The sequence below is a fragment of the Grammomys surdaster genome, unplaced genomic scaffold, assembly GCF_004785775.1.
Source record: "Grammomys surdaster isolate TR1022 unplaced genomic scaffold, NIH_TR_1.0 62, whole genome shotgun sequence".
NCBI lineage: Eukaryota > Metazoa > Chordata > Mammalia > Rodentia > Muridae > Grammomys > Grammomys surdaster.
Window position 1 is genome coordinate 23,085,259 of NW_021604564.1, and position 20,937 is coordinate 23,106,195.

The window sequence follows — 20,937 nt, forward strand, 5'->3', positions numbered from 1 at the left end:
CTTTGGTCTGTAAGAATCAAACCAATAAACTGATAAATCGTTAAATGAATGAAAAGGGAGAGGAGGATCAAGACAATTCTCGCTATGGAGATCTTCCTAAATGCTCTGATTCTCCCCATGTGTTACCGAGCTACATGGATCTGAGTTAGTCTCAGAGGACATGCATTCCCTGTCTTTGAGCTAGAGCATGGCTGAGAGTCTCTTGGGTGACTTTGGGGGCTTCTCTTCTTCAGATCTCAGCACTGAGATGTGAAATGGTTGTTTTTTCTCTAAATTGCCTCCTATTCTACAGCCCTGACAGGTTTTAATGGCTGTATCGCCTCAGTGCTCTATGGCGGAGAGAGCCTGCCCTTCAGTGGGAAGCACAGCTTGGCCTCCATCTCCAAAACCGACCCTTCAGTGAAGATCGGCTGTCGGGGTCCCAATATCTGTGCCAGCAACCCCTGCTGGGGTGATCTTCTGTGTATTAACCAGTGGTATGCCTACAAATGTGTCCCTCCTGGTGACTGTGCATCCCACCCTTGCCAGAACGGAGGTAGCTGTGAACCAGGTCTACTCTCTGGCTACACTTGCAGCTGTCCAGAGTCACATACTGGGAGGACCTGTGAGACGGTGGTGGCCTGCCTCGGTGTTCTCTGTCCTCAGGGCAAGGTGTGCAAGGCTGGAAGTCCCGGGGGACACGTGTGTGTCCAGAGTCAGGGTCCAGATGAGATCTCCTTACCGCTGTGGGCTGTGCCTGCAATTGTGGGCAGCTGCGCCACAGCCCTAGCGCTGCTAGTCCTCAGCTTGATTCTATGCAACCAGTGCAGGGGAAAGATGGCCAAAAACTCCAAAGAGGAAAAGAAGCCAAAGGAGAAGAAGAAAAAGGGCAGTGAGAATGTGGCTTTTGATGACCCAGACAACATCCCTCCCTATGGAGATGATCTAGCTGTCAGGAAGCAACCTGAGGGGAATCCCAAGCCAGACATCATAGAGCGAGAGAATCCCTACCTAATCTTTGATGAGACTGACATCCCCCACAACTCAGAGACCATCCCCAGTGCCCCGCTGGCTTCCCCTGAGCAGGAGATTGAACACTACGACATCGACAATGCCAGCAGTATCGCGCCCTCAGATGCAGACATCATCCAGCACTACAAACAGTTCCGAAGCCACACGCCTAAGTTTTCCATCCAGAGGCACAGTCCTCTGGGCTTCGCCAGGCAGTCCCCTATGCCCCTGGGAGCAAGCAGTCTGACATACCAGCCTTCTTCATATGGCCAGGCGTTAAGAACCAGCTCCCTCAGCCACTCGGCCTGCCCCACTCCCAACCCTCTGTCCAGGCACAGCCCAGCTCCTTTCTCCAAACCATCTGCTTTCTACAGGAACAGCCCAGCCCGGGAACTGCACCTTCCTCTGCGGGATGGGGGTACGCTGGAAATGCATGGGGACCCCTGTCAGCCTGGCATGTTCAACTACGCCACCAGGCTAGGGAGAAGAAGTAAGAGCCCTCAGGCCATGGCCTCACATAGCTCGAGACCCGGGAGTCGCCTCAAGCAGCCTATAGCACAGATCCCTCTAGAATCTTCTCCTCCCGTGGGACTCTCCATTGAGGAGGTAGAGAGGCTCAACACCCCTCGCCCTAGAAACCCCAGCATCTGCAGTGCAGACCATGGGAGGTCCTCTTCTGAAGAAGACTGTAGAAGACCCCTGTCCAGAACCAGGAACCCAGCAGATGGCATCCCTGCCCCAGAATCTTCTTCTGACAGTGACTCCCATGATTCCTTCACATGCTCAGAAATGGAATACGACAGGGAGAAGCCGGTGGTCTATACTTCCAGGATGCCCAAGTTATCTCAAGTCAATGAATCCGATGCAGATGATGAAGATAATTACGGAGCCAGACTGAAACCCAGAAGGTACCATGGACGCAGGGCTGAGGGGGGACCGGTGGGTACCCCTGCAGCAGTGTCTGGGGCTGCAGACAGCACCCTAAAGCTGGGGCAGCAGGCTGGCAACTTCAACTGGGACAACCTTTTGAACTGGGGCCCAGGCTTTGGTCACTATGTGGATGTCTTTAAAGATTTGGCCTCTCTCCCAGAAAAAGCAGCTGGTAACGAAGAAGGTAAAAGCGGGGCAGCTAAATCAGCTCCCAAAGACGGGGAGGCAGAACAGTACGTGTGAGGTGTATGTGTGGGCAAGAAACACTCAAAACACGGTGTGACTTCTCAACAGCGGTGGTCACCTTTGTAAAACAGGCCAGTATAGACCAGTGGCCAGGGACACGTTTAAAATTAACCACAAAGCTGCTCACATAGACTCCAAACGACTCTTTAATTTAAATGTGCTTGGTGGAACGGAATGATCCTCCTGCATGCATCTTGTTTGGTGATGAGTTTTGGGGCATGCAACATTGGGAAATTTTGCTTTGTGTTTGGTTTGTGGTTTTTTATACCATTACAGTTGTAGACATAAGCTTGTCCTTTCACAGTGGGGTTGCTTGTTTCCATTGTAGTGTTATGGTTGTGTTTTACCTTGTAAGATCATTTAAGTTTAACCAACCCGTGTAAAGTGCAGGAAGGAGCACTTCCCATCTTGGAGGGATGAAGGACTGCACATTAACACTCTTCAGACGTATAGACACATATGTGATGTTGCTCAGACACGATAAGGGCTTGTTTTACATGACGGTGGGTACTAAGATTAAGTCATTTTGTTCCGCACTTTAAAGCTACATTTCAAAAAACTGTGTTGACACTTGTGTGTCTCTGTGCGAACAGTCATGGCCTCCTGACTTACCTCAGGCTTCCAGGAAGAACAAGATGACCACATACTGTCCCCAGAACACTGCCAACTTCCTCTTCCGGAATAACGTTCTCAGCGCACTTCTAAGAGACAATTTTTAAAGTTATTTATTGAAGAAAAAAGTTCTATGCTTTTAACATTGTAACAAATTGACCTATGCAGGCCCTAATTGGTTTTATTTTCTAGGCATTCAACATTTACCCCAAGTACCCAGTTTTTATAATTTATATAAAGTCAGATTGCAACGTTTCTTATTTTCTGTCGTTTTGTAGATCATTTTTTAATACTGTGTAAAACTTTTTTTTTTTTTTTACACCTGAGCTGTGGTTTTGATACTGATATTTTCCTATGCCGGAAACTTTTCTTGCTTTCAGGGAAGGTAAGAAAATGTGTTTTTTACATTTGTTACTTATGTAACATTCATATTTTCACAGTTTGATATCTGTAACATACTGTATGCTTTCTACCTGTAAATGCCAACAATAGAATTAAAATATTTATTTAAAATGCTGTGTCCTAGGGTGAATATCAGTTTCTATCTTTCTCTGTTCTAATGTGGGCAATTGAGAATATTATTATTATTATTACTATTATTTTTGGTAGAGAGACAGATAGCAAGATAAACTTACAGAGACCATACCCCTTTCTGTTAAAAAATGGAACTGTGCATCACAGCCAGCAAAGATATCCTAAAGCCACCCAGTGCATTCCTGCTTCCAGGGTCCTGGTACTTCTCTGCAGGAAGCTGAATCTAAGTTCATAGGGTCCTGGGGGACCAGCATTGTGAGCCCTGTCTAAGCACATTCGCTATTTAGCACTTTCCCAGTCAGGTCAGTTCTATGAGAAACAGCTTCTGACTGGGCTTATGGCTATAAAAGCAGTCATGAGTTAAAGCTAATTGTGAAAGTTCTTCAGCCCTGGTTTTCTTCAAGAGTACAGATCCATATTTTTCTAAGTCCAAGGCAGGTAAGAGAAATGTAAGGGAAGATCTACATGTAGCTATCCTTAACTCATTATCACTCTCCCACAGAATGTCTATACAGTGAGCATGCTCTCGTAGCTGAGGCTAACTCCTCTTTTCTAGAATGCAGAAAGGCAAAGTGACTCCACAGAGAGTGGCACCCAACAGGACCTATTTGTTTATAAAGAGCCACAGTACATTTTAAAATAATTTTCCCTCACCCCTCCCCAGAACATTCTAGAATTAAATATATGCCCTAAACCTTGTATTTGCTGAGAGGCTTCCTTGACACCAACCATCAGACATCATCCTACAGCTGAAGGATTTACAACATACACAAAATCTTCTGATTCTAAAAGCACCAAATAGCCTGAATTTCTTTCTGGCATTTTAAAAAATGTTGGAGTTATTATTTGTGTTTCAGAATAAGAATTACAACATGGATTATAATCTAAATCATGATAACCATTGAATGTGGTTTAAACTATAGTATCAGATGCTGATCTAATTTTGTCTTTTTGGGTCACCTGTGATGGAGCAAACTGTCTCAGTGAGTCTTAGTGTTTCAAGTTTATTCCCCAAATATGGGAATATGTTCATGCCTTTGTCTAACTCAAAACAGAAAACTGTTTTCCCTCTGAGGAATTTCTGAAGCATCTTGGTGTCCTTAAACTCTCTAATTCAAAACAGAGCTAAGAGTAAACCAGTAAACCCAATCATAGCTACACATTAAAGGAGGAGAGCTGGGTGCGGATAATTCTCTGAGTTTGAATTCTCATTGCCCTCTCCACTGATCTTAGATCAGGGTAAATGGAAGTCTTACAAGGAAATTGTTAGTATTTTCTCCTCTTAGTCCAAACCCCCCAACGGATGCGAGGGAAGCCTTTACGCAAGGAATCAAATCTCTGAGTAGCGAAGGTCTCACATAGAATCTAAATCAATACTCTACGTCCCAAAGTCATAATGTGGCAGGAATATTCTGTCTGGGGGATGTGATGGGCGATTTAACAAGGTAATAATTTCAACAAAATAAATGGTTGATCTCCACTTGAGCGTTCACACACAAAATCACAAACTTGGAGTTTTATATAAACCCTGAAAGACTTGCTGGGATTCCTGGAATATGGCTGCTTTTTTCATTCTCTTGTGTCTCTCAGCAGAATATCTTGATTTACTTTCAAGGGGAATCTTAAGAGCCCTCTTAACTCCCTGGCAGGAAGAAAGAGGGGCTTGTATTAGCAGCCAGGAGCAGAGGTAGTTACCAGGTCCTGTGCCACAGGCTGAGCACAGAGCTCCCAGGACTCTGTCCTGAGAAGATCCCTGTGACTTTCAAGGTTGTTTCTAGAATTTTCTAAGTTAGCTGATTCATTGATAGCTCATTAAGATAAATTAAAACCATTATTTTTTTTTTAAGATGGGGAATGAGAAGAGCCTGGAGCAAGTTCCCCAGCTACAAGTTGTTAAGGAAATACTTATGAACAACAAGACTAATGAGAAGCAGAATCCTCACACTATTGAAAGTCATGTACTTCATAAATATTTTATTTATAAGAAAAAAAAAACATCTAAAGCAACTTTATTCCCTGCAGACATTCCATCCATGAACAAATCACTGGCATCGCAGACAGGCAAGGGTCTCATGTTATGTAAATTTGGCATTATGGTAAAATCAATCAGTGTGAAGTTAGAATTTTTGCTTTTCAACATTTTTGATTCAATAATTCAGCAGAACAGGGCTTTCTTTCCCATTTTACTTGTGGACCCAGTTTTAAAGGGAGTTGTAGTTCAAAGTAGGTGACTGGCTTTTTCTTGGGAGAAGCTAGTTCAGTAATGATGGCTGTTCCAGCACCTGACCAGGCCTCTAGTGTGCTGTAAGTCCCCACTGTCTGTTCACGTGGTGTGTAGGGAATAACATGCAGATCACATGGCTAGACAGCTGGGGGTTTGCAGGGTCTGTTAGTCTAAGAGGAGTATCAAGGTGTTTTGTATAAATTCAGTAGTTTCTTTGTTTTGGATGAGGAGAAAGGCATTATATTCTAGGAAGTTCAGAGAAAGCATGTCAGTGGTTCAATCCTTGCTAGCACAGGTATAGTATCTGTGTGAATGGCAGTCCACAGCAGGCTCCGGCAGTGACACTGTAGAAGGGCTTCACAGCATGCCTTTGAATTCACTTGCTTTGTTCAGAAGGCAAAACAAGAATTCCTCTAGTGACCATGACTCATCCATACTGTCTCTGTTGCCATCCCAGATATAGAGGGAAATAAAATCAATGAGAACAATTCTCAGGCAGTGGATGGCAAAGACGGCCATATTCTGTTGTCACCAACTCTTGTGGTATGGACACACAACATTCCCTGAGAAGCAGCTTGGAGAAGACTACATTTTAAAAAAAAATTGAGTTTTATATTTTAAGCATCGAATATTTGTAACAAAAATATTTTTTAAAGTGAATAAGATAGATGCTTTATCAGGAGAGAGTGGTGTGAAAGAGACAAGCTCAAAGCCATTGCTATTAATCTCTGTTCAATCTCAAGGTAGTCAAACATTTCCCAGAAAGCCTCTTAGGTTCTATCTTCTTATTGTTCACCCTTTGAGACTACCTCTTGCTATGTAGCTCAAGCTGGCCTTGCTCTTGTAATCCTCCTGCCTCAGCCTCCAAAGTGTTGGGGTCAGAGGTTAGTACCACCGCATGCAGTCCTCGAACAGCATCTTAATTAAACTTTAATCATTTGGAATGAGCAGAAGCAACTCCGTATCTGCATCACTAATACAGTGGTTAGTATGTTGTACCATCAGTGCGATCCAAGTAGAGTGCTGGGGGATGACTCTTGGAGAAGTCTTTTCAAGCACTGCATAGTATGAAAATGCAGGACTCATTATGGAGTTAGAATTAATATGAACAGTTCTGAAATCACCTAGTTGTTATCAACACAGATAAAGAATGCTTGTGTTTAGTAAAGGAAAGTGTTGAATTGATACCAGACCTTTTAACTCTTTATAAAACATGTGCTATGTTCAAAGTAGATTTCCTAACACCAATGTGTGAGGGAATCCCCTTGTCTGAAGAAATAGCTACAGAGTTTACAAAATGGTACTCCCTACCAGCAGTTTTCAGGTGACCTGTTCCTACGTAATTTTACTAGTTTATGAATCTGTTTACTGAGCTCCCAAGTCTTGTTGTGAGCCACATGAGCATTGAGTCCTGGTGAGAGGCATTGGTAGTATTCTACGTTCTGTTCTAGCCCAAATAAAATAACCAATGATGGACAAAGTTCCCTGGCAGTCTCATCGATTCCTAATTTTAAATTGAAACCACATTTTATGTGATGCAGATGTTGATCAAAATAAGATTCCATTTTGCCTCAGCAGTCTGCATGCTTAAGTCATCCCTCTCACCCTCAGACTGACAGCCCTGGCCTGAAATGTGTCCTGGCACTTGATATTTGACTGAATTTAAAACATAAAATGTACCAGAGAAATGCTTATTACACAAAATTGTATAATGTAACATTTAGATCTACTGTAAAAATGTGTTAATTATTTTACAAAAGATAATCTGTAGGAAGACATGGCTGGCTGCTGAGTCTAAGGGGATAAAACTCCAAGTCAGATCATATGATTATTTTTTTTATAAAACACTAGTGAATTGTGGAAATAGCCTTGGATAAAAAGAAAGTCAGAGGTTTGTTCTCTTGCTTTGGCAGAACCATCATTGAGAGTCTTGACTTGATGAGCAGCAAATGGCTATAAAGAATAAAGGAGAGAAGACATGAAGCTGGGTGGGAAGGGTCGATCTCAGAGGAGCTGGGGAAAGGGTGCCTATGACAAAAATAGTGTACAGTGTATAAAATTCTCAAGGAACTAATAAAGAAAAAGAAATATGAATAAACAATGGTGGCCATCATTTGGTAAGGCCATTAGTGTCTCGAAAACATGTTTCATATAATTGAGGCACCAAGATCAAAATAACATCTACTACAGAGTGCTGCATGGATGTGACAGAGACATGCACGCATGCATGTTTACATGTCTAAGCGCAGAGAGAATTGAGTGGTACCCTAAGAAAAGGATGCTTGTGCTGTCATGTGCAACTTGAAAAGAATGAGTTCATGGAATCCTCAGCAGATTTTAAAGCAGCAGAGATGGTTGTATAAAGTGGAAATTTCTGATTTATCTAACAGCTCAGTGGTATCATGTGATCTTTTCCTGTCTTATGAGAGGATGTTTTGCAAAAGCAGACACGTGAGAGAATATTTGGCTGAGAACAGATATATGGTGATCTTCTGGAAGCTGTCTCATGAGAGGGCATATGATGCTTTCCTGGAACAGAAACTTGAGAGGGCACATGATGCTTAGAAAGTTGATAAATATAACCCCACAGACAGTGAGAAGATGCTCTTGTGTTGGTTCTCCTTTCAACACTTTGCTGGTCTTCCTTGATCTGATCGATGTTTGTCATGACTTCCTGGAGAGAAAAGCACCAAAGAATTTCACCAAAGAACTTCTCATAGTATTCTGGCTGCCTTTTGCTCATTTAGCAAAGCCTCGTGGTTTCTTCTGGATCTAGCCATTCCTACTGATTAATGTTTGGAATTGCCCTTCAAAGAACTACTTTTATACAGGTCCATAATACCTGTCTCCTATTCACCTTTCTTCTCCTCTATCTTTGATTGATGAGTTAGAAGAGAGGTTGAAGAACTTAACAATCCTTACTAAATAGGTTTTGAAAAATCAAAGCCTCAAGTTGTAAGGAAGAGGAAACTTTTTATGCTGATGAAGGAAATCCTGCAGGTGTGATAGCCAGCTTTAATTGTCAACTAGACACAGACTAGAATCACACAAGGAGAGCTTCTCAATGGGCAGTTATCTGCATTGGGTTGACCAGTGGGCATGCCCTTAGGGAATCATCTTTATTAACCAACAGAAGACCCATTCCCAAAGTGGGATGCACCAGTTCCTAGGCAGAGGCTGCACTGTTTGAGAAGCTGAACAAATAAACAAGTCACCAAGAAAGCCTCTATTAGATCAGTATAATTTTCTCTGTATTGAGGATGTCATGTGACCTGATGTTTAAAGGTCCTGGTTTGATTTCCTATAACAAAGGACTGTAACCTGGCAATATACATTGACATAAACCTCTTTCCTCCCCTAAGTTGTTTTTTATCAAGGTATTTTATGTCCACAATCGAAATAAAACTAGAACATATGTTATCCTCTATTCAATGGTCACTTTGGAACTAGTCGTTGTGTTTTTTCAAAGAAAGAATAACTATACCTTATGCATTAGCCTATGACTCTATGTAAAATATCTTTCTTTGACTTGCTCAACAGCAGTTCTTGGCTGCCAACCAGCACTGAGAACTCTGCAAATAAAGATGACTCAGACAGGCAAAGGCTTGCAGTTATGGGCAACTAAACTGTGCTTTGTCAAATCCTGTCAAATTTAAAACCTTTAGAACCCTAGATCCCTAGAATTTTTGAAAAATTACTAAAAACTATAAATATGTAAAGTCCTGGCAGAAATGATGATATTCTAACTAGACATATGTGTGCCTCATTCTGACTATTGGATGGTTGAAACAGTGGACTCCAAAGAAATAAGTATCTACATAGAATTTTGTTCTGGGAGAAGGAAAATATGCCCAGCCAGAGGGGATCCTATCTCCTGCAAAGAGATTTCACACAATTCTGATCACTTTACAAGTTGAGCCTGAAGCCCAGAAAATGGTGGGTCAGTAGTGGGTAGGACCACACCTTGACCAGGACTGCTTAGATGACTCACTATACAAACTTTGATCTCACTTCAGGACCCAGAGACCGACATGTAAGCTTTCCTGTATCTCTTTACCTCTCTTTCCAATATGGCCACATAGAATAAATGTCCTTTTTCTGCTTTCCGCTACTGACTTTGCTCTTTTTATTTCTTTATATGGGGGTTCTGTTACAACTTGGTTACAGGTCATGACCCCCAAATTTGATAAGCAGTAATTCACAGTTGATAAGCAACAATCCCACATACAGTATTGAGGGTAATGAACTATTTCAATTGTTTCCTAAGATGAGGTTCTCAAATTCAGCTTCAAAAGTAATTAAAATGTGTTGTGAGCTTTAAAGAACAGTCCAGTTTATGATATTTTCAGTGAGTTTTCTGTTGTCTTAATTAGTTAAGTGCATATTAAAATCCTGGTATTTGAATACTATCACCATGAGTTAATCATCTGGGCTGCGGCTGTCATAGCACAGCAATTCTGGAGTGGGTTCTTGGTTTTAGGCGACACTGTCACAGATTGGGTGTCATCTCCAGGAAAAAAATATGCTCATTTTCCCAGACTGATCATGTTTTGCTGAGTTTGTGGTAAACAAGGCTGATGTCTAAATTGGTTAAAAGTCCTGAAATACTAAGTAATTACTTCTGACATCTGTCTCCCCGTCTCAAAGCTCTCTTTAGCTTTGCAGTTGCAATGCTGTTGATTTTCCATTTTAATTTCCATGGGCTTTTTGAGCTGACATAGGACCCCTTATGGCTATAGTCTGTGGGAAGAAGACACTCAGAATGAAGAGGCAAGATGAGTGAACAAACGACTCAAGTATTTTCTGACATGTCTTCTCTAGTCATATATTTTTCTGACTATTCTGCCAGAGATAAGTAAAATAGCTCTATAGATCCTTGTTTCAAAATAAATTTTCTCTTTCAAATTTGATAAAATTTCATTTTTCTTTAAAGATATTTTATTCTTTTATTAATAATTTTAAAATTTTACATCAACAATGGTTGGTTTCGTTTTTATTTTAGATTATAGCTACATCATTTCACCCTTCCTTTTTGTCCTTTAACTCTTCCTGTGTACCCCCTTGCTCTCTTTCAAATTCACGACTTCTTTCTCTTTAATTGCTGCCACATATGTACATGTGTGTTTATGTATTCCTAAAGAGATGAATATAACCTATTCAGTCTGTATTATGTTACTGTATGTATGTTTTCAGGGCTGACCATTTGGGTATTGGATAACCAGTTGATGTGCTCATTCCTGGGGAAGACTATCCTTCATTCTTAGGCATTCCATAGTTGCCTATATTGTAGGGTTGAGGCCTCCTGGGCTTTCCCGTAACATGTGATCCTGTCTATTGGTGTTCTTTTTCAGCTCACATTTGGGTAGTCATGTTGGTGAGATACTGTGGTAGCTTCTTACCTTCCTAAGAGACATTCTCACAGCAAATACCATGTTCTTCTAACTCACAATCTATTTACTGCCCATTCACAGTGTTCTCTGAACCTGAGGTACAGGAGTTGCATTGTAGGTATATCCACTGGGTCTGGGCACCATAATGCTGCCTTTTGACTGCTTGTGGTTTTCTGTAGTGGTCTCTGTCTGTTGCAAGAAGAAGTTTCTTTGAGTGGATGAGGACAGTATGTAGACATGAGAATAAATTTTTAGAGTGTTGTAAGATGATTATGTTGGTTTAGTAAAGTAGTAGTTGTAGATTCTCCTTCAAGACTCATGACTTCATTAGCTCTGAGTACTTGGTTAGGTTTCTAGTACCAGATATGTTTTCCTTCTTTTTGAGTAGGGCTTAAGTCCAATTAGAGAGTCATTGGTTACTACCAAAGTATTCACCTTTAGAGTTATTGTGCCATACTAGCCATTGTTATAGTTCACAGATGTCATAGATATGGACTATTAAATGGTTACCTCCTTTGGAAGCTTTCATGGCACCTCTTCTGGCACTGTGAAAGCTTGTCCTTATAAAGGAAGCTTTCTAGTCAGATCAAGCCCAGTACTTCAGTTTCTTGGTTAGGCTTACTCAATTCTTTAAGGATACTGAGACTCTGAATGTGTTCATAACCTCTTTCTCTGTATATTTATTGTTGGTGTATAGAAAAACTATTGAATTTGAAAATTGATTCTCTATACTACCACACTGCTGAAATTGTTTATCATTTCTAGAAGTTTTCTGGTAGAGTTTTTAAGATTTCTAAATTGTAGTGCTATATCATCTGCTAAGAGGAGTGGTTTGATGTCTCTCTTCCCTATTTCTACCCCTTTAATTTCCTTTTCTTACATTATTGTTGTAGCTACTATTTGAGTGCAATATTGAAAAGGAATAGAGATAGTGGACATCATTGTCTCAGTCCTCACATCAGTGGTATCGCCTTAAGTTTTTCTCTGTTTAGGGTGACATTGGTCATGGGTTTCTCATATATAGGTTTTACTATGTTAAAATATGTTCCTGATAGCCCTACATTCTCTAAGACATTTTTTTAGGAAGGCATATAGGATTTTGTCAAAGGCTTTTTCTGTCTCTAGATGATGATGTTACTTTCTTAAGTCCATTTGTGTGATTTATTACATTTATTTACTTTCTTATGTTGAACCATCCCTGAATTTCATGGATAAATCCAACTTGGTCATGATGAATACATTTTTTTATGTATACCTGAATTGTATTTACATGCATTTTGTTGAGCATTTTTGACTCTGTTCATCTGAGGTATTAGCCTGTGATTTTCTATTCTTGTGTTGTATTTACTTGATGTTGATATTAGAGTCATACTGACATGACAGAAGGAATTGCGGAGTGTTTCTTCGGTTTCTATTTTTTTGAATATTTTAAGAAGGGTTGGTATAGATATTATTTGATTCTGGGCTATGTAAATGGAGAAGTTGAGCTAAATGAGCCTGGTGGTATATGTGCACACACTCACACTCACACCTACAAATAAATACATCTTTAAGGAGTATCAACATACAAATACAATTTGCTAATAAAGAAAGGGAAAATATCAGCAGTTTAGACATAGGTCCTACAAAAGCAACAATGATGTTATATACAGACACACATCAAAAGAGAATCATGGCATTATTTTCAAAATTGAAGCTTGAATACTTTTGATACGTGATGATATAAAGACAAGAAAATATTCTGATGTTTTGAAACAAAAGATTTCAAGACAATGGACTCAGAGTCAGTAAAGTGGATATTCACTTAGTTCTAAAATGATGTTTCTTAGACCTACTATGAGGGAGGAAATTGAAGGGGGTGGCTCGCAAGAGGCCTATGCAGACAGAAATTAGAGAAAAGATTTCAGAGAGAAGAAGTTCCTGGAGCATAGCAGGGAGAGAAGTCTCATTCCTCAGGAGAGAGGAAGATGAAGAGTCACACTGAGACAAATTGTATGTTCTACAGCCCAAGAAGGTGTGCAAACAAGATAGCCACTGGAAACTTGGAGATGGGACTCACAGCATTCAGATTCACATGCTAGGTTGCACTGTGATTACTGGTTTTACAAATCATCTGGAATTTCTTTATAAAACAGCTCTTCAAATATCAACCAAATTCTAATTGCTCAAAGCCATTTAATTGTTTTAAAGAACACACACACACACACACACACACACACACACACACACACACAATCATGGATCAATCTCAAAGTCTCCTGGCATCGTGTATCAATACACAAGATGCCTGAAGAACAAAATAGGTGACTGACATTCCTACAGCTCATGATAAGATGCCTGTTCCATGTACAGCTGGAAACCACTGTTCTTCAGGCTGCCATATCTGTAACTGAAGGTGAGGAACTGATGGCTTTCTGCTTCAGGTCAGGCTGCCTCATCAGCTCCTCTCATGTATGCAGACCATGGCTAAGCTAAACCTGGATGCTTGAATCTCTGCCTCCCACCCAACTCCTGACAGCTGTGGAGTGCACATTGTTCGCATTTTCTATGAATATCTTTTGAAAGGAAACCATATTATGTGGAGCACCTCTTCATTCCTAGCCATTGTATTAAAAGATCAGATCATCTTGGAAACAGTATATGTATACCCTGTATTTTTATTCTGTTCCAAAGAACTTCTCTGTTTAAGACAGGGATCTTATTAAAATTAGTGGTGAGTGCTGACTAACATTTTGGAGAGTACTGATTGCTATTCATCTGATCATTTTTTGCTGGTTCTGTTTTTCCTATGTGCTGGATGAGGCTGGTTTGGGAGGCCTATGTGACAATGCTTAAACTGTATCCAGGTACTGCACATTGAAGGATGGGACACAGTCTGTTGAGAACAAAGACATACAAGGATGACAATGAATATTTGTGTCCTCAATCCTTAAGAGATGAAAACACTGAATTAAAAAGACTGTGTAAACTCACATGTAGAGAGAAAAGGAAATCAGAGATGCAGCTGGCTTGCCTCCCAGATGTTTCAGCTTTAGCATGGAGGTCTAACGTGTGTGAATATTTAGTGCTGAAACCTTTTTGAATCCTAGATACATCATTTCCCAGATGAAGAGAGCATCATTTAAGAGACTGGATTAGAAAAAAAGCATTCAGAATGTTAAATTATTATTGTATACCACACCATATCATGTATGTGAGGTCAGAAGACAGTCCTCAGAACCCTGTTCTATCCTTCCTTTATGTGGGTCTCTAGTATAGAACTCAGGGGATCAGACTTGCACAACCAGTAATGTAATTATTACCTCCTGAACCATTGTGCCAGCCTGGAGAAGTATTTTAAAATAAAATGACTTTACTTGATTTCGTTTGTTTGCTTGTTAGCTTTGCAGAGCAATAGAGATGATTAGTGTCTAGTTCCCCCAGAGAGCTACAGTTGATGCAGTGAAGTATTAGGTCTCCCAGAACATTGACTTTCAGCCATGGGATCTTACTGTTGTTAACACACACACTGTGGTTTGTCATGCAACGTCATAAATTCAGGAACTGTTTTGCTCAGTCCTTGGGAGGTGCTCCCGTTACCTCCTGTTGGTTCTGGTGGCAGCCACGTACCAGCTCCTCTTCTTGGACATTGCTTTTCTCTTGGTGATGCTTTGCATGATAGGTCTATAGGCTGACAGATGACCTCATATTTGGAACAGTATCTGTCTTCTCTAACACTGCCATGGTATTTGGTAAGCAGTACAGTGTTCTTTAAATAGTGCATTGACTCCCAAGGAGTGTATGGTTAGGATTAAAACATGCCTGATACAAAGGATTTTAATATTCCCATTTCTTTATGTGTAATATTGAGTAATGTTACAATTTTATATCTTTCAAAAATTTACCTCATTTGTATATTATATTATGATATTGCAATAATATTTTTAGCAATAATTTGTGTTCCCAAGTCTAAGAAAAAACACAACAGGAAATGAGCTATTTCCTACTGTATCATAATAATGCTAAACTCATAACTCAGAATAGTAATCCAATAAAATCTCTGCTTATGTTTTATGGTATTTGGTGTATAAAGTTGCTAAGTATTTTAGTCTATTGAAGAGATGTGACAATATTTGTCAGTGTTATTTTTATAATTATTGGCAATATTCACTTATTTTTTCTGTCACATCCATTCAACATCCCTGAAAGCTTCAGGAACTAGAATCAGGAACAAATTGGATTCAGAAACTTATGTAGGGTGGACTCAGGTATAGCTCAGCTGGCAAAGTGCTTCTCTCACAATGATGAGGACTTCAGTTTGTTCTTGGTGCTGGGATGTAAAACATGTGGATCTGGTGGGCTCTTTGGCCAGTGAGGTACTCTGACTCAATATCCAGGTGGAGGGCACCAGAGGATGAGCACACAGGTAGTTACTTGGTCTTTACATACTGCATATGCACTCACAGCTACACAGGTGCACACATAAATATGCACACACACACATGCACACACATACATACTCACACTCATGTGGAGACACAGACATACATACACCCATACATGCTTACATGCATATATGTGTATACATGCATACATATATGTGTATATATATGTGTGTGTGTGTGTGTGTGTGTGTGTGTGTGTGTGTGTGTGTGTGTGTGTGGCTGTAAGAGGCAGCTGGGTACCTGGTCGAACAGTCTTTGAACCCCAGAGACCCTCAGGAACAGTAGGAGTTTGGCCTTGCTTCTGGGCCCCTGGTCCCTTTCACATAGCTACAGCCTCTCCCACAGAGAGATTTGTGGCCATTGGTCACGTAGCACAGGTAGAAGGCATGACTATAGGCTACAGAGCCTCAAGACAGATCTCCATACTAATGGAATACCTAAAAACCAGAGGGTGTAGTCAATGAAGCATTTCTTCCCAGACCCTCCTTTTTGCAAAAGGTATTTAACCTCAGACCCGCCCAGAGAATATGGGGTATAGCTTCATCTATTTTCTGCCATGACAATAGATATCTTAAGACAATATCTTAAGATCATGGACTATTTCTCTTCTTTGGGGTCCGCCATGGGGAACCATGGAGAAGGTCTTCAACTAAAGAACAGCCCTCTAATCTCCCACAGATAACCTTTCCAGTCACAGTGACCCAGTTGAGCAAGTCACCATGACCAAGAGTCTTATCCCTGAGGGGTACAGCTAGAGGTTCTCCCCCTCTCACCTTTGGCTGTGGGTCGATCCAGCCCATACTCCACGCACTCCACCCCCCACCCCTGGATCTGCCCTTCTGCAGCCTCCCAGTGGTGCCTGAGAACCCAAGGACCTGAAAACCAGTCAGTTCCCAACTACCTGGGCCCAGAGACCCCCAACCCAAGAGCTCCTGCCCCTCGGTACCCCAGCCTGTGTTTCCTCACCCATGGAGCCGAGTCCCGTGGCTTCTCACAGCCTGACATCTGCCCAGCACTAGCTTGGAGTGAATATAGTCAACTTCCCACACCTCTGCCACTCTGAACTTCGGCCCTAGCCCCTTGGAGGTGGCAGATGAAGGACCCATGCCCACATATCCACTACATGCACACAGACAGACAGACAGACAGACAGACAGACACACACACACACACACACACACACACACACACCCCTACACATACACACACACATGAAGAACTGTACTATGGCCCTCCCATCTCCTCTGGGGCTGTTGGCCACCAGACTTGTGAAGACAAAGGCTGTGAATAGTGATAGATTGACTTTCAGGATCATCTTCAGTAAGAAAGCTCAACTTTATTTGGGCTGAACAAATGTTATACAGATCTTGGGGAGTGGGTAGTGATTTCCAGGGTGGATATATGTTATTGGCTAGGGTAGGAATACTTTATTTACATGAAGAGGAATTCCAAGAGCCATGTAGGCAGGTTTTTATCAGGAGAGAGGAAGGTGAATCTGTAATCTGGACATAGGCTACATGACTTTCCTCAGAGTTTTTTTGGGGTTACAGGTGGGAAGGCCTGATTGGTCATAACACAGTATCTAATTATCATATAGTGGGAAGGGTTGAACAGGATTTATGTACTGAATCATGCAGAGCTTGCAGGAAGCTTTGTGCAGGGTCATCTTCTAGATAAGGATAGACACCTGTGCTTGGAGACACTCTCCAGATAAGACGAGTCAGAGAAGAGGAAGCCTAGCTGAGAAAGGGAGGCCCTTCACTTTGCACCAAGCTCATAGAGCTTGTCCGGACACAGTGGGCTGCAACCTTAATAGCGAGGTCTTCCAACATTGGACATACAGCATTGACTATATATTTCCAAAGTGGCTGTACCTTCCTGGAGGAATGGTAACCACAGCACAATATACCTTCTTAGCTAACTAACAGTAGGGTTGACCATGTAAAAATCTGCACCCTGATAACCATGACTGAAAATGTGGCATAGCATTTTAGAACAAGGCACTTAAGAGCATCATTTATAGGCACTTATCATTCTCTTTTTCTGTGAAGATTCAAAATCAAGCTGTCAATGACACAGAAGAACCAATGTGAGAGAGAGCAAGCCCCCTAGTGTGAGCCAGCAAGGCCACCCAGTCACAGGTCACCCATGCAAAGTAGACTCAAATGGAAAAGCAAATGAAACAAAGATTTGAGTAAGACTGACTTTCAGGTATAGTAACTTATGGTGGTGTTGGCACAAATAGAAATATTGGTTTGTTTTTAAAATCACAGAATAACCCTTTATACTCTTTTATGACTCAAGCTTGTTTTACCAAATTGTCTGATGTCCAAGTAAAGTAAATAGATTAACACAGAAAGCCATAATTGTACTTTTATCTTCAGACAAGTGAGTACAAAGGAGAATCGTTTTTGGTAGCATTAGCTGCCATCTGTTGACTAAATTATTGATGCCTCCCAGAACCCATGGTGGTAGTTAGTTTCCTCTGGTAGCAATTGAAAAACATCAGTTTGCAGGTTCTGCTTCCTGTAATATCAGTTTGATTTACTTCTATCATTAAAAACTGTATTACAGAGGAGCACATTAAATATTCAACAGAGGCTAATTAGCTGTCCATGTTTTATGTGCAGTAATAACACTGGAAACCTCTTCAAATTTATTAACTATATGCAGATTGGTACTGAACAAACTGATTTTCTGAACTTAGCAAGTAATTCAGAGGAATCAAGTAACTTTTGGACCCATAGAGACTTCCAAGTTTCCTCCTAACTGCTGTAACATTTGGTTATTTAATCAGGAGTGAATCAAAGAGTTAGAATTTTCTTTTGTTGAGATATAGATTGCCCCAGTGACTGTCACCAAAAAACCAGAACAATCAGCAACACTCTAGAGGCGAGTCTACTAGTAGAGACAAGTGCTTTCCATATCACAGGCTTGAAATAAGCTAATTTATTTGTTATTTCCAAACTCAGGGGCATTTGGGAAGTCAGACTAGAAGGCTCCAAACTCAATCTTTCAAAAAATTCATTAATATATTGTTTTTAAACACTCTATGCACACTATTTAAAATTTTTATTATTTACTTTTATTTCATTTGTATGGGTATTTTGCTTGTATTTATGCTTGTTCACATGTATGTGTTACCCAGGATAGCCAGAAGAAGGCATTGGATTCCCTATAGCTGGAGTTACAGATTATTGTGAGCTGCCAGGTAGATGCTGGTATCTGAACCCGAGTCCTCAGCAAGAACAATCAGTACTATTAACTGCTGAGCAAACACCTTAGCTCACCACACATATTATTTTTGAAAGGCATTTGGTAATGGACTATTTGCTATTTGATTTGTTTTTGAAATTTTTCAATCTGCTAAGTAAGGCAGCCTGGTACCAGACTAGGTGTTTGAAAGTGAATACTGTGTATTTGATGTCTTTGCTACAGTCTTTGAATTTTAACAGTTGCAGTTAAACCACTCCTATTGGAAGAAGTTGTAACCTTTTTTGATTCTAAATACTTGACAGAGATCTAACTTTTCCAGGCAGAGAAAGCTGAAGAAAGCTTGACATTTAGCACAATACTGACAGAGCACAGAAGAATGTTTTCAAACAGAACTGGAGTTCCATTAAGCTCCCTGTATCCCAGGGGATGGCTGCTATGAGTCTTGGATGCTAGGCAAAGTTTTTCCATTTTGAGTTCTTTGGGATAAGTATTTTCTGTCTGGCAGTAAAGTACTTCTATGTTCTTGTGACTTTCACTAGAATATTCAAAGGAAACATCATTTGACATCTTTTATCATAAGACTACTCTGACATAGAAAAGTCAGGATTTAAGAATTTTTGTGATGTATTATTTTCTCTTATGGAAGTATTTTCTCTTATTGAGACATTAATGCATTGGGTTGGAGATAAATCTGATAGTGTTCTGGAGCCTGGTGAGCAGGTCCAGATTTAAGCTGTGGATTTAATCTTCAGGATCACAGGAGAAAATGTTCAAGCAAGGTATTGGTGATGTGGCCTCTAGGTAGATCACCTACTTAGTATGTTCCAGGTCCTGTTTGATCATCAGGATGGAAAAAGACTATTACAAGTGCACACTGTTTCCTTATCAGGAGAATGCATTTAGAGTATAATGTATCTAGAGTCCTTACCATATCTTGTTCATAAGTTGCCATTTTCTATTAGACATTGTCATTATAAGACTGAGTCACCGTGGAAGAGGGATAGGCACCCTCTAATGACTTAATTTCAGTCTCCTTAATGTAAAAAATTACTTCTCTCAGATCTAAAGTAAAAAACTAGTATCAAATTAATAGATACAAAATATTTCCAAGATATACATAAACAAATGATACTTTGTAAAAATTCAAGTTAATATAAAACACTAAAATAAAAATTTAGACTGTCAACAAGACATGTGTATTATTTATCAAATAAAATAATGTCATTGAAAAAAATAATAAACTTTCACTATGTTTATACATCACCCAAAAGAGAAATTAAAACTATTTCTTTGAGCAAATGTTGTTTATGTTTTTAAATTAGTCAGAAGAAACTACATAATGACAGTTTTTAAAACTCACAGCAAATGAAAGTTATATTTGATATGGCAGACTGAGAAAGTCAGAGGAGTGGTTAAGAGCGCTTGACCTGCAACACAAATCCTTTGTACCTTTATGAAAAGCAAGGCATTGGCTGAACATACACCACATGTCCACATTGTAGGGCTTAGGGTAGGGTTAGGCAATTACAAGGACTTGCCAGCCATCCTGACGCTCAGTTCATTGAAAATTCCCAGGACAAAAGAATGGAGAAAACAAAGGATATCTCCCAACATCCTGCAATGGCATTCACACCCATGTGCACACACATCCTGCAATGGTATTCACACCCATGTGCACACACATGCATGACTATCACACCCCCATCCTCCTAACCCACCTTGAGACTTGACATTTGATAAAAAGGAGAAACAACCCAAAAAACATGGTTCTTCCCAACTATTTCATGAAAAAGAATTTTATATAAAATTTATTGTACTATGTTAACAAGGTCTGTAAAACAAGCTCAAATTCCTCCTGATGAAGAATGGTGTATGTCAGCAGCAATCTTATGGAGGATTTTGAATAAATCATAAATGAAATAGTCTCATTTGTTGCTGTCTGAAGTAGCTCATTGGGCTGTAGGCTGTTATGGGATCACAGCACTTAATCTGATGGCTATTTGCGACTAGGAATAAAAGAAGCCTGTTGGCAGGAGTTAGCCAGTTGGTCTGAAAAGAAACAAATCATTATAGTCCATCGTCAGTAAGAGGTACATTTAGAGGTCTCCGGAGAATCATGGATTAGCAGGAGGCACTAGACCCCTATATTCCCTAGCTCTCAGTTGGTGCTTGCTCCTCTGGGCACATTCATTTAAATTCTGGATTGAAAACTTATAGCTGCGTGACTGAGCCTATTCTCAGAAAATGATAGAATCTGGAAACAGGGCTATACATTAAATAAGTCTTTGCATACTGAATCTATAAGATGGAGAATATAGGGAGGTAACACTCATAGACTTCCACAGGGAAGATTAACCTTCCTGAAGATCTT

At 40.4% G+C, this 20,937-nt stretch overlaps 1 protein-coding gene across 1 annotated transcript in view; it reads left to right on the top strand.

Annotated features, from left to right (window-relative positions):
- The window catches only part of Fat4 (FAT atypical cadherin 4), a 126,742-nt gene extending 123,458 nt beyond the window's left edge, over nt 1-3,284 (top strand). Inside the window, exon 17 of the mRNA XM_028763094.1 lies at nt 293-3,284. Within this exon, the coding sequence (XP_028618927.1) occupies nt 293-2,163 (1,871 nt within the window). The 3' untranslated portion in view covers nt 2,164-3,284. The remainder of the gene's footprint in view (nt 1-292) is intronic.
- The last annotated feature ends 17,653 nt before the right edge of the window (nt 3,285-20,937 follow it).